Consider the following 15267-nt stretch of genomic DNA (forward strand, 5'->3'; position numbering starts at 1 on the left):
GCGTCACTGAAATGACTGTATTAGCTGCTCAGTGTTTGAAACTACGTGGTGGTCATGTAGTTTCCCCACCATGGTAGATGGTTGGTCAGTTCAAATGGCCATGACAAAGTTCATATGTACATGACAAAAGAAAATAAAAATTTCAAGGCAAAGTATAAAGAGGTGATGGATGCAAATAAAACAATTGTTGATGCAGTTGGACAATCAGATTTGGTCCACATTCACTTGTGATTTGAATGTAGCCTTCATTTCACACAGATACATATTTTCTGGTGCCATTTTAATCTGCAGTCATTTAAAACACTTTACACACAAAGAACATAAATAGGGCCTCACATCTGCACGAGTGTGGCAAATATATATATATTTTTTACACTGATCACAATTAAATTGCCTTCCTCTAGAGCCGGGCTATTCAATTAGTTTCGTTTGAGGGCCGGAGTATTGAATTGAAAATTTGAAGGGGGCCAGGGGGGAGGGGGGCTGTCCCGATCTCTTTCTGGGGGGCCTATAAAATTAGAAATTAAATTTAAATGCATACAATATCAACTAATATGATCAACACCAACATCTATAAAAACAAATTGTGCTGTCTGTCAGTCGTTTTAATGTTATTTTTCTGTAATTAATCATGATTAATTGCATATTAACATGTCATAATTTCACATTGAACCTCCAAATTAATGTAGAAACTAAAGGGGGTATATTTTAAATATGTTTAATGACATCTCTTTACTAAGTAGCCTATTATTAACAAATGCCAGTATTTTTGATACCAATACTGCTACTGATGTCTCTATTAACTGCATTTTCACCTCAATTTTAGCCATTACTTATAGCCATTCAACTTTAAAGTATAATTGAAAGACATTATTTTTAACATTTAGTAGGCTCTGAAAAATATAACATTAATTTTTTTTTATGCCGTTTTATTTAGATAGGACAGTATAGGTCAACAGGAAGACAGGAAGTGAAGTGGGCGAGAGAAAGGGGGATGGGATCAGGAAAGGTCCGCGAGCCGGGACTCGAACTCGTGACACCCGAAGCGCAATGGCGCTGTATGTCAGCACGCTGCCCACAAGGCTATCAGCGTCGACTACAACATTTAATTTAAGTGAACTTAAAACAATCTTCAAAAACTATAAATTGTATTTTATAGTTTTGGCATAATTGTGTGTTTTTGTTGGTTGACTGACGTTTGTCTGAAGCTGCTCAGCGTGTGCGTACAGCCGAACACGCAACCTTTCAAACTGTACTCCATCTGATAATCATCTTCGTTCAGTGTCTGCGCTCTTTCTCGGCAGAAGTTATGACCGATAACACTGTCTTGAAACTCGTTTAAACTAGTGTTGAGTGTATCTCATAAACCTCTCACACAAGTGCTTGTCAACACTGCTGTCTATTGATGTTGCGGTCTCCGGTAGATTGTTGTTGTTGCGTCTCTTCCTTTTCTTTTTTGGCTGTGAAACCACGGCCTGGGACAGTGATGCCACCTTGTGGACAAATTAATTAGTGCAAAAACATTCAAGGCATTTTTGCGACCTGTGCGTACTCTTCCCTCGGGCCGGATGAAGATGATTGGCGGGTCGGATTGGGCCCGCGGGCCGCCAATTGAATAGCCCTGCTCTAGAGTGAATGCGAAGGCAATTTTTTTAATTGCTCCTTTTCGTTAACCTCGTCACACTCGCAATTTATTTTCAGAATGAGTTTGCAAATGATGTTTCAGGTCTCTTTGATATGTGAAACTTATCTTGCACTGAAGACATGTGAACGGCTTTTCGCCGGTGTGAAGTCTCATGTGAGTCTTAAGGTTTCCTTTAAGTGTGAAACTCTTCCCACACTGAGGGCAGGTGAAAGGCTTCTCTCCTGTGTGAATTACAATGTGAGTATTTAGGCTTCTTTTATGACTGAAACTCTTTCCACATTGATGACATGCAAGACAGTTCTCTCCTGAGTGAATCCTCATGTGGCAATTCAGGGTTTCTTTACATCTCAAACCCTTTCCACACTGACCACATATGAACGGCTTCTCTCCAGTGTGACTTCTCATGTGGGCATTAAGACTTTCTTTTCGTGAGAAGCTCTTCCCACATTGTTTGCAGCTGTAAGGGTTCTCTCCTTTGTGAATTCTCATGTGGGCATTAAGGTTTCCTTTATGTGTAAAACCTTGTCCACACTGAGTGCATTTGTAAGGCTTCTCTCCAGTGTGAACTCTTAAGTGGACTTTAAGGTTTTGTTTTTGAGTGAAACACTTTCCACACTGTTGGCAGGTAAAAGGCTTCTCTCCATTGTGAATTCTCATGTGGACGTCAAGGTTTTGTTTATTAGTCAATCTCTTTCCACACTGACGGCAGGTGAAATAACTGCTAGATTCTGTCTTCTGACCTCTTTTTCGTAAGGAAGTCTTCTTAGTCTTTGTGGATTTTTCTCCAATCACGAAATCACGTTTCTGGTCTTTCTCTTCCATTTCATTTATTTCTTCACTCTCCTCTTTCAGTGTTATCAGGTCTAAAGAAAGAAAAAGATAAATTCAAGTTAACCCCAGTTTAATGGCCCAAAGCAACAGACATCAAAAATAATATAAAACATTAAAGCATCTCAACCAACATGTGTGCTAGATCCTATATGCACTAAGCTATGAAAGAGGTGTTACCTGTATTATCAGAATTCTATTACCTCAATATTTTTAACTCGTTACTTTCTTTAGGACACGCCCAAGCTTGCAGTTATCAAACCCTTTATAATTTGACCCAGAATAACAGGTTCATTATAGACCAATCCCAAATCTGCCATTCATATCTAAAATATTAGAAAAAATGTTGCCTCTCAACTGTTGTTTTGTAAAAAAACAATATTTCAGGCATAATTTAAAGAGACTGTGCTTATTAAAGTTACATTTCTCTTCTCTTGCCATTAGATCTGTTTGACAACACAGACCACAACATTCTTTTGAATAGCTTGAGAATTATGTTGGCTTTGGTGATCAAGCATTAGCAGTTTTGGTCCCATCTATCCGACCGCTACCACTTTGTGTAAATGAGGAGACGTCTCCTCAAACACAAGTATTGAGTGCCACAAGGCTCAGTATTAGGTCCTCTGCTTTTCTCCCTATAGATGCGTCCCTGGGGGTATGTTAATAGATTTAGAAGTAGGACCAGTGTCGATAATTAACAGGATTGTCAGACAAAATGTTCCTGTTTTTTATAACATATGAAAATTGTTTTATTCTCTAAAATCAGCATGTTTTAATTTGTGATATTGCTGTTATACAACAATTCAATAAACAAGAAGTTAATATTAAGGAACTATAGGCCGTGATTGGTAACTTACTTAATATTGGGACAGTCGTGGCCTAATGGTTAAGACAGTCGGAATTGTAACCCAAAGATTACAGCAGGAATTGTAGCTCTCTTCCACCTTCAATAACCATGACTAAGGTGCCTTTGAACAAGGCACCGAACCCCCAGTTGCTACCCGGGCGCCGCAGCAAAAATGGCTGTCCACTGCTCCGGGTGTGTGTGTTCACTGCTGTGTGTGTGTGCCCTTGGATGGGTTAAATACAGAGCACAAATTCAAAGTATGGGACACCATACTTGGCCACACATCACGTCACGTCATATCTAACCTTTGAATAAAAATGAAAGAAGAAAAGAGAGAAAGCTGCAAGAGGGCAGACAGGGTACAAAAACACCTGCCAACTTCAAAATATTTTCTACCAGTCATTTAAATAATGCTATATATACAGTGGGGAAAAAAAGTATTTAGTCAGCCACCAATTGTGCAAGTTCTCCCACTTAAAAAGATGAGAGAGGCCTGTAATTTTCATCATAGGTATACCTCAACTATGAGACAAAATGAGGAAAAAAAATCCAGAAAATCACATTGTAGGATTTTTAAAGAATTTATTTGCAAATTATGGTGGAAAATAAGTATTTGGTCAATAACAAAATTTAATCTCAATACTTTGTTATATATCCTTTGTTGGCAATGACAGAGGTCAAACGTTTTCTGTACCAGAGCCAGAGCTCGTGTTTGCAGCGAGCGACCGCGCCTCTGTTACTCACGTGCGGCGGGGTGTTACTCACACAGAAGCCTGCATTAATGTTAAGTGAAGCATTCCAGTGTCGCATTCAATAACAAATAGTCCATTGTACATCGCTTGTAAAAAAAACTCTAAGTAGACTGAACGCGTTTTATTGATTTCTACACTTTAAACGATTAAAACCACAAACCTTTCTTCGGCCGAATCACAGGCGCAGGAGCGCGGCGCAGCCTTATGTCGTCACATCGCCAGACCAAAATAAAAGTCCTGTAAAGTGCTCAGAAACTTACAGTTCGGTTAGGTATTCAGTTTTATTCGTGGTGAAATATATATGTGTGTGTGAGAGAGAGAGAGAGAGAGAGAGAGAGAGAGAGTGTGTGTGTGTGAGAGAGAGAGAATGTGTGAGTGTGTGTGTGTGAGAGAGAGAGAATGTGTGAGTGTGTGTGTGTGTGTGTGAGAGAGAGAATGTGTGAGTGTGTGTGAGAGAGAGAGAATGTTCATACTGATCCCTCACAGACTGGCACTGAAACAGAGCACTGATGGTCTGTTTAACTGGGACATACTGAGCAAAGCACTCTTTCCCATTTCTTTCACTAACTCCTAGAAAAATGCTTGAAAGCAGTCTTTCTCCTCTGTGCTGTACTTAGAACACCACTATTACAAGCTGTCAGCAAATCTTCCCTAGACAACTGATCAATAACATCATTAATCCTCACCTCTGATAATTCAAGCAAAGCAAGCTTTACTCTCAGTTTGCTAAGAAAATAAGACTGCCCAATGGCATGGATATTTTGAAATTCTTCAACAACGCCTTGAATGGTAGACTCATGTAATAGCAATCTGGCTTGCAGTTTCAGATAGAAAAGGGTTACATTTCTTAGAAAAAGACATTCATCCACAACTTCAGGAAAATTGTCTATACATAATATGAACATAACCAACTTAAGTACATTATGTATTATAACAAATACCTGCAGAGGGCACCAATGGCCTGGTGACATTTCACTTTACAGCGTGATTAAAGAGGTCATATGATGTTGCTAAAAAGAACATTATTTTGTGTATTTGGTGTAATGAAATGTGTTTATACGGTTTAAGGTTCAAAAAACACATTATTTTCCACATACTGTACATTATTGTTTCTCCTCTATGCCCCGCCTTTCTGAAACGCATTGATTTTTACAAGTTGATTTTTTTCTGAAAAGCAAGGTGTGCTCTGATTGGCCAGCTATCCAGTGCGTTGTGATTGGCTGAATACCTCAAGCGTGTGACGGAAATGTTACACCCCTCACCATACTGTGATGCAGTGTCCCGGCGCGATGAGACAAAACCAGTAAAACCCATTATAAATGAGGCATTTGTTGCATCCAGTGGGGACATAATTACTGATTATAATGACTTATACTGTCTTTTTACGCGTAGCGTTGCTTATCGCGCTGCGTAAACATAAAACCATGTCTGCATTTGTGATCGGAGAAGTGACAAACAACAAGTGCTATGCAAAGTTGGAACTGCCCCACTTTATAGAAAGAGACACCGGCATTGTAGGCTACTCTCCCAGGAAACAGTCCTCGTCCTCCACAAAATGCGCTGCACACATCTGAATATTTGGGTTGAACTGTTCCAGAACAGTGTTGATTTCACTGATTTCTAGTCGTGTCCTCTTTTGGAAGGCCAAACAAAGTAGTTTCGCTTTCACAACGAAACACACAGCAAAGAGCTTGTAACACTCCAAAGAGAAAGGAAACATTGAAATCGCATCAAATGACCCCTTTAAATGATGTTTAAATCCATTACATTTTAATATTTGGCCACATGCAAACTCAGAAACTTTTCTTTTGAAATCGTGATGTACAATAAATGGCATAATTAGAAATAGGTTGATGTATTCTCCTGTGTTGGCAATAATGCACACTGTTTTCCCAGATAAACGTTAAGCAATTTAAACTCACAGCATATGCAGAAGAATAGTTTAGCCCCTTTCACACATCCGATCTTCACTGGTAAATTACTGGTAAGTTACCTTTAAGAGATCATGTGTGATGAGGACCTTTTAAAAAATCCCGGTAAATTTGTTCTGGCAATCATATCGTTCTTATGGATGACATGATTACTCTGAGCTGTTTACAAAGCTCCGCTGCTTTTTAATTCATTTTTCTATTTAAATATGCGCTAGATAGACATCTTTGACCATTGCACCTCACAGCCTTTTCAACGTGTCACGCTTCTCCATTCATCAGGGCTGCGACTCTTCATTTGGATTCTAAAGTTCACGGTGCCGGAGAACTTTAAGCCCTGCACATGTGATGCGAATGTAGATCTTACCTTAAATGTCTTGTTGCAACCAAATGGGCACCGGATCTCCAGACCTGACTGAATATGGCTCTTCAAATGAGACAAAAACTGTGTTAGGGTCGCACATTGAACTTCACAAAAGTCTACATGGCATTTAAATGTTTTATCACACATCTGTGCCTGACACTCTTTAGCAAACCTGCGATGTTCGCTGTGATGTCTGTATATGTGGGACTTCAATTAAGAAAACTTAGTGAAAACATGTGGGCAGTCAGGCACACCACATCTAAATTGTGAATTAGGCATATTTGTATGCAATTTCACATGCTGCACAAAATTTAGGATTGTACTGCTCTCATTATTACAGAATTGACAGATAAACATGTTCAACTGCAAAAATCAAAACTTCACATGCTAATACATGCACAGCAATAAAGCATGTGCACGGCAATTTCCAATGTACTTTCTAATTAACTAAAGTACAAATATGACTACATGCACACTCATAAGTGATATTAACGTAAAACAAAAAATCATTTAAAAAAAATCATTACAGCATCTTCATCGAACAAATTGCTAATTAGCTTGGCAGTCGAGTGAACCACTATTGAGTTGCATAAAACATACACAATTTAATTGTATTTATTTAAATGCAAAGTTTTAAAGTTTACGTGACTTCTACCAACAATCCAAAATAATTTTATACCGAACAGTTATCGAAAATGTAATATGGCAGACCGATCACACTTTCAAGATGAAGAAAATATAAAGTTAATGTTAGTTACCCAGCTAGCGTACGTTAATTGTAAATTTGGACTCAAAAAAATTACGTAGCATAAAATTGAACAGATATTTTTATCCCTTTTGAAACATCACAAAATAAAAATAACAGTTATGTAATGAAAGATCTTAATGACTGGTAAAATAATTATAGGATGTACCAGGATTTCACGTTTTAACTGAAGCATGAATTACTGGCTACACTCACCTCGCCTCACTCTCACTCTTCTGAGGTCCTCCTAGTAATCGTAGCGCACATGAGTTGAGCGGGAAAATTGAGGAGCGCGAGAAGTCCCAAGATGTCTGCTGCTGATGGTGAAATGATGTCACACGCACTGCGCTACGCCTGTCACGAATCCGGTCCATGAACTTCCGTCGGCTAACCATCAGAGGTCACCCTTCCCATTTTCATTGACTCTCGCACTCACACTGTTGCATATCATCCCGGACTACATATCCCATCATTCACAGCACTGATTGCACACAACACTGATTGCACCCAGCTGTTTCATATCACTCCCTCACTATTTAACACTCACTCTGATCCCTTCCCTCTGCCGAGTATTGTTTAGCACCTATCTCTTGATAGCTACTCTACAGAGCCCTCGTTAGCAGCCTAGCCTAGTCTAGTCTAGTCTAGTCTAATCTAGTCTAGTCTTGCCTTGCCTTACCTGACCTGTTTTCTCGGTTCCTGATCTTCGCCTGGTTTCCTGGATTTCTCCATTTAGTCTTGTCCCTTCTGATTCTGTTTGCCGTTCATCGACCTACGCTAGCCCTAGGACATTAATCAACAGCTAAAATGTAAACTCGTTCACGAGGGTCCTCGTTCATCACGGAGTTGTTTTTTGGACTTTGCTTTATTGACTGTAGGCTCTCGATTCACTGCGGGTATCGCGGATGAACGCAACCCCACACTCACTTCTGTAATGGCCCCCGCACTAGATTGCGTTCACAAAATGGCGGCGACAGAGGAGCCTGATCACAAAATGGCGGACACAACAGTGCCCCGTCAAGTCACAATTGAACTTCACGAGTCAAGTCAAGTCACCGCTGATCTTCACGAGTCAGGTCAAGTCACCATTCATTTTCATGAGTCTAGTCAAGTCACAGTTTATGATCATGAGTCTAGTCAAGTCACAGCTGATAGTTATGAGTTGGATCTTCATGAGCCTAGTCAAGTCACAACTGCTCGTCATGAGTCAAGTCAAGTCAAGTCACAGCTGATCCTCAGGAGACCCGTCAAGTCACAGCTGATCTTCATGAGGCAAGTCAAGTCTCAGCTGATCTGCCAGAGCCTCGTCACGTCTCAGCGTCACGTCACATCCCAGCCGATCATCCAGAGTCGTGTCACGTCCTGTCTGTTACATCCAGAATATCAAGGTCAGTTCTTCGGTATCCCAGACTGGCTTCCAGCGTGGAGGACCCACCGCTGGTGTCGGCACGTGCAGCTGGCATCCCTAAACCAGCGCTCTTAAGCCCTCCAGCTTCTGAACTATTTCCTCTGTCTGTAACGCTTCCCAACATGGGGATCGCTTTATGGTGCATCTGGGCTGCGTACTCCACCGCCGATTTGCTAGAGGTAGCGGCACCGGCTACAACTTCTCCAGAGGGGGCGGCTTACGCTGCAGAACCCCCCGAGGTAGCGGTGTCCACTGCTGTGCTCCCAGAGGCCATGGTGTCCACTGTAGTCTCTTCAGAGGTGGCGGCGCAGGCTGCAGAACCTCCCGAGATGGCGACACTGGCCTCAGTTCCTTGCGTGGTGGTGGCGCCCAGCAACTCACTTTCAGTCTGTCCTGCTCCGGCCAAGGAGGCCGTCTACGATCACTCTGCCTGTCCTGTTCCGGCCAAGGAGGCCGTCTATGAACTTCCTGTCACCGCTATAGAGGCCATTTGCGAACTCCCTGCTTGTCCTGTCACAGCTATAGAGGCCGTTTGTGAATTCTCTGTGTGCTTTGTGACTGCTTTGTGACTGCCAAGGAGGTCGGTTGTGAACTTTTGTCCTGTCCCGACCCAGCCAAGGAGGCTGCCTCTGAACACCCAGCCTTATCTGTCAACCCCAATGTTCTTTTCCAATGTACATGTGTAATTAATTTCTGTAAATACATCTGTCAAGTCAATTTATGCTGCGGCACCCGGGGAGCAGTTGGGGGTTCGGTGCCTTGCTCAAGGGCACCTCAGTTGCGGTATTGAAGGTGGGAGAGAGCACTGTACATTCACTCCCCCCACCTACAATCCCTGCCGGTACGAGACTCGAACCCGCAACCTTTGGGTTACGAGTCCGACTCTCTAACCATTAGGCCACGACTTCTGTTGATCCTACTCCTACACCTTAACCGTATCCCACCTATATAGCAGCAAAAGTGTTTTCCAATTCAGCATTACCACAATAGGTACATTGTACCTAATAATTTTTGGACACAAGTACATAGTGTTGAAAGACACCTAACATAAAGAGATCAACAAAAATGTATCTCTTCTTGTGTTCAGATGCCTGTAATCTCACACTGGATCCAAACACAGCAAACACTCATCTTGTTCTGTCTGAGGAGAACAGAAAGGTGACATGTGGAAGAGGAGCAGCCGCATCCTGAGCATCCAGACAGATTTGATGAGTGTCCCCAGGTTCTGTGTAGAGAGAGTCTGTCTGGGCGCTGGTACTGGGAGGCTGAATGGAGTGGATATGCTGATATATCAGTGACATATAAAGGAATCAGCAGGAAAGGAGCGAGTGATAGCCAGCAGTCTGTCCTTCTATGGCATCTCTGACACACACACTCACACACTTACACACATTCACCTCCACATTCACTGAGTCTCTCTATGCTGGATTTAGGTTGGTGTCTAATGACTCCTCAGTGTCCCTTTGTCAGATTGAAAATACTGTGAGCAAAAATGGAGACGTCATACACACCATTGACTGAAAGAAATATTCTCACTTTATTGTAGCTAAACCCCTTCTCTTGCATCCCCCATTTTGGAAAGGGGGGGCATAAATGCAAAATAGAAGGTTGCTGCTTAGGAGTCATTTTGACTAGACATGAAAAAATATATTTAGTAAAGCTGACACTTAATGTCAGAGATTCACAGTCACTTCAGTCACCACAGTCATCAGCACTGACGTTCACAAGATCACAATCACATGCATTCTGATTCCCCACACCTGCTGCAGCTAATCAAGCTCCCCTATATCAGTGCTCACCTCACACAAGATCAATGTCCGGTCTACCGTTCACATCCTTGAACCTAGACTGACTCACATTCTAATTACCTGTGTGTTTCCTACCTCAGACGTTCCAGTTTCTCCACCGCTCCACGTGATTCCCACAAGAAAACAAAGAACTCTTCCCGCAAGCTAAGCCCTCTGAGCCCTGTCACTGTGTGCTTCACTCACCTCCCGTCACCACCTGATTCACGCCATAGTATCATTCAATAAAGACCCTTGTTTGACCAATTACCTGTGTCTCCTAGCCTGTGTCGTGACACTTAAAGGATTACTGTTCATGACAATTATTTAGACTCTTATTAATATGGAGATATACTAGCTCAAACATAAAAAAAAACATGGATATATTTTTAAATGTATAAAAAAACGTATGTGGCTGTGATATGTGAACTTATTAGACTTGTGACTTCAGATTAATTGTGTTTCTAATACACAGGCTAATAAAATGCTAATAAAATATTGCCCCTCATAAGCTCCCCTGCACTTTGTTGTCTAATGTCTGGCACAGCAACCTGCTCCTTTTATGTTTCTGTTTTTCTTACACCTCTGCCAGGGTGAAACCAAATCTTCATAATTCTTTTATTTTCTTTTTATTCAAGCATTATTTGACTCTATTCTAGCATTACATAGCTTCCCATCTGCATCCCTTTGATCCCAATACATATTTACCCACATATTATAAAAAGTCTCTCTAGAAAACAAAACATTTTTTTTTTATGATCTTACATGAATTCTTTTTAAAAAAGAGGAGGTAATATAGATAAAGAATTATTAAAACGAAAAGCATTTTGGATTTATAAACTTAAATCATTGGCACCGAATGGCATGAATGAGGAACTAGATTTTTTAGTTTTTCTTTGAATAGACATAATTGGTTGAATTTATATCTGTGGAGTATATCTTGAGTATTATGATTATGTAATTTATGCTGATGTTATTTGTTTGTTATATTGTACAAATACTGTATGTGACTCTTTAGAATTTATATTACAATTAGGATTAAATCATGTTTTATATGTTATTAGTTAAATTTAAAAAATGTGTTAAAAAAGTGGATATTATTGAATCATTGTATGAATTGCACATGTGTGTTTAGAGATATAACATTGGTTATTTTTGTAGATGTCAACACAGTGGTTTAATAAGTGGGTGGAAAGATAAAACTATGTAACACGCTGAAGAAGGCATAGAGCTGAAATGTTTGTCTTTATGACTTTACCTGAATATTGAGTCTCTCTGTCACACACTACACCTTTACGTGATTGATCAGTTCATTTTCAGGGAGAATGCTGGAGAGAAGTTATTCAGAAGTAATTATAATGTGTCAAAATTATTACAACTGCATGATTCATTCAGATCAATGTATGGTTTGTTTGTTGCTACTTATTCTTCATTGAAGAGTCCATTTAATTAAATGTGCTTGTCAGTGTTAATATGTTAATTGTCAAACATGCACCAAGGTTGTTAACATGGCCATTATTTAGCAGAGGATATGCATTTGTCAGCTGGCTGTTGAATTAATCAAATGTACCTGATACGCACACCAGAACTACCTTTTTAAAAGCCAGAATCTGCAGTTTATCAGTCAATATACATAACAAAAAGGTTAAACTAGGAAATGAAAGTTGTGCTCAGCTGGTTACATGCCATATACAACATTTATGAGTTTTCTTTAAATATTTCAGTTTTTATTTCAGGCAAATTACCTAACCATGTGTAAATTAAGTTTAGAGTAGGGTTCGGGTTAATCTTGCCTGATATTTACACAATTTATTGATAGTAAAATATATTGCATTGTTTACTAAAAAAAAAAAGGTAGTACATTCTAACTACCACAGATCAAGCCGGAGACAACAGGTTAATGAATGATAAGCAGGTTTATTGACCGGTTTAGATGAAGCACAATGATTGAAGCAGTGACGGGTGAGTATCCAGTTCAATTGACAGTTCTATGAACCGTAGCTGAGTCCAGAAGATGGGTTTCCTTAGCAGGATTGCTGAGTGTTCTTGATCTTGGAGCAAAGGAGAACAACGTAGGAGGAATCTTGGAATCTAAGGGTAAGTAAAGACGGGTAAATAGCATAAACAGAGTCTGGTAAGTCCAGTGTAGTGAACGGTAGACCAGACGGGGAGAGACTGGAAGGAGTGTGCTTTTGAAGGTGGCTTGATTGGAGACGGCAGGTACAGGTGATCTGGAGTGAGTGGTGATTGTGACTGAACAGGTTTGAGCCGGGGGGGATTCTGGGGTATGGAGTCCAAAGCTGGTGACAGAGACTCCCTGACATTACCTCCCCCTCCCGGAAGGCATGTCCCGCGCCATAACAGCCACTGAGGAGGGGGGGTGGGCACCCTGGAGGCTGGTCCAAGACGGAGACACAGGAGGCCTCCAGGGCGGATCAGGGAGCTCAGGAGGCCAAGGTGAAGCAGGTAGTTCAGGGGGCCATGGCAAAGCAGCCTCAGAGGCCGCGGCCCCAGCCCCTATGACTGGAGCCCTACTACCCCCTTCCAAAAAATACTTGGAGACGCTTACAGGCTCAGAATTTTGGCCAAAACCAGGGACTGGAGCCCTCCCTGGGCTTAACTGGGGATCAGGAGCCCTCTGTGGGCCATACTCGGGAACTGTGAAGCGCTTAGGAGGAGCCAGCACTGGAGCGAGCTCTGGGGCTGGAGCCGGGGCTGGAGCGAGCTCAGGGGCAGGGATGATGGCAGAGAACAGTCCCTTTCTCCTCATCCTCCTCTTTTGGTTAGGGGTGAATTGGGCGGCCGGTAGGCTTGCCACAGGAACGACCGGAGGGATTGTGTGAGCCGCGGCTGGCAGGCTTGACATCGGCGGCAGCCGGCGGGCTTGACTTGGGAGCAGCCGGCGTTCTGGGCTGAGGACGAGGGTGGAGCTTTGGAGGATACAGGGGTATTTGGGGTTGGGTAGCCAGTCCGAGCCATTGGTGCAGTATGTGGGGGTTCCTGGCCTGAGGTGAGCTGGCGAGACACGGCGTGCTTCAGAGGGGGCTGGACGACAAGGCTTGGGATGTTCCATAACTTCATCAACTTCGAAGTTAGAACCATTTTTTAAAAAAAGTATGAGATTAATCAGCTCGATCAGGGGAAAATCCGAGACGGTAAGATCGCAGCGGATCCTCTCGTCGTCCAGGTTCCCAGCAGAAAGCATGCACCAAGATCAGCGTTGTGCCAGCTCAGCTGGTTAACTAGCTCAAGAAAATCCTCCACATACCATTCCAACCTCCGATCGGCCTGCCGCAAACCCCACAGCTTATCTTCAGCAGTCATAATTTTTTTATGGTCCGGTCTTCTGTCACAGATCAAGCCAGAGACAACAGGTTAATGAATGATAAGCAGGTTTATTGACAGGTTTAGATGAAGCACAATGATTGAAGCAGTGATGGGTGAGTATCCAGTTCAATTGACAGTTCAATGAATCTTAGCCGAGTCCAGAAGATGGGTTTCCTTAGCAGGATTGCCGAGGGTTCGTAATCTTGGAGCAAAGGAGAACAACGTAGGAGGAACCTTGGAATCTAAGGGTAAGTAGCGACAGGTAAATAGCATAAACAGAGTCTGGTAAGTCCAGTGTAGTGAATGGTAGACCAGATGGTGAGAGACTGGAAGGAGTGTGCTCTTGAAGGTGGTGTAGCGTCTGGACCACTCCAACACACAATATATATTTTGTTAGCTAGATTTCACAAATACTTTGTAACACCCCAGGACGCCGAACAAGACCCTGGTTTCATGGTAACCCGATACATTTACAACCTTGTGGAATGCGAGCCGACTCTCAGCTGCATTCTCCAGAAACAAGGGGTACAAATGCACACGAGAAATGGACTGTTCTACTAATTAATTCATAGGAAAACCTTCTTTGAATGAACACCCATTTTCTTCAGGCCATTGTGTATATTATTGCTGTGTTGTATTTAATCTGTTGTATTATAGACTATCAAGACCACCTCCATATGTTGCAACTGCAGAAATGAGGTTAACTCAGTAACCCAGTAAGTTATCATGAGCAAGTAGATCCGAGTTTCAGAGGGGGAATCCCAATTTAATTTCTGCATTTTAATTTAATCTTTAATGTATCAAGACGATTTCTTAAAATATTGTTAAGCAGTGGCCTAATACACAGTAAGCAGGACTACATATCTTTCACACCTTCTTTTTAATGTACGAGTGGCGATCCATCTGTCTAACCGGCTGTCTGTCTATCTATACATTTGTAAGGAAAACTGGTTTTGTCGTTGCTAACTAACACTAACCAGCCCCTTTGTAGAAAACAACACTCATCATGATGGATTTTTTTTTTAGAAATTCTGACAAAAATGTCACATTTACTCAGAATATAAGATGCTAAATATTTAACTGATGAGTAGCCAATAAAGTATTCAACCTAGCGTTTTCACTACATTCAAACTGAATACTAACTCTGCCACTCTTAACTCTTTTTGCAACTTAGTGGGTGTAACTCCAGTGACTTCTGACATAATAGTAATAATATTACTTAGTGCTTATTTTTACAGCAAGCTTATTTAAAAACCTCGAAAGCATAAACACTCATTCAAAGTACATGTAAATAACCATTGAGCGACTGTAGTAAGGCATTTTTGCAAAACTGCGGAAAAACTGCAGAAAAAGTGCGGGTGTTGAACCCTCTCACCGGGAAAAGCAGCCAGCCTTGTGCTCTTCTAGGTTCAAAAAACTGTCCTCCATAAAATGCGTTGCACAAATTCGAACATCTGGGTTGTGCTGTACTGTTGTAAATAAATCTTAACCAATGATTCCTAATTGCATCTACTTCCGGAAGGCCAAATAAAGTGCTTTTGCTTTCGCACTGAAACACACAGCGTCTCCCTGACATGGCTGCATCAACACGACTGCTGTTCCTGAAACCACGCCTTCTTTCTTTGCGTGCACATTTGGG

At 41.6% G+C, this 15267-nt stretch overlaps 1 protein-coding gene across 1 annotated transcript in view; it reads right to left on the minus strand.

Moving 5' to 3' along the window:
- Positions 1-1160: 1160 nt before the first annotated feature.
- LOC107558219 (gastrula zinc finger protein XlCGF8.2DB-like) overlaps positions 1161-15267 on the minus strand; it is a 27958-nt gene continuing 13851 nt past the window's right edge. The window contains exon 2 of the mRNA XM_016241850.1: positions 1161-2508. Within this exon, the coding sequence (XP_016097336.1) occupies positions 1679-2508 (830 nt within the window). The 3' untranslated portion in view covers positions 1161-1678. The remainder of the gene's footprint in view (positions 2509-15267) is intronic.

Source organism: Sinocyclocheilus grahami, unplaced genomic scaffold, assembly GCF_001515645.1.
Source record: "Sinocyclocheilus grahami isolate Dianchi unplaced genomic scaffold, SAMN03320097.WGS_v1.1 scaffold636.1, whole genome shotgun sequence".
NCBI lineage: Eukaryota > Metazoa > Chordata > Actinopteri > Cypriniformes > Cyprinidae > Sinocyclocheilus > Sinocyclocheilus grahami.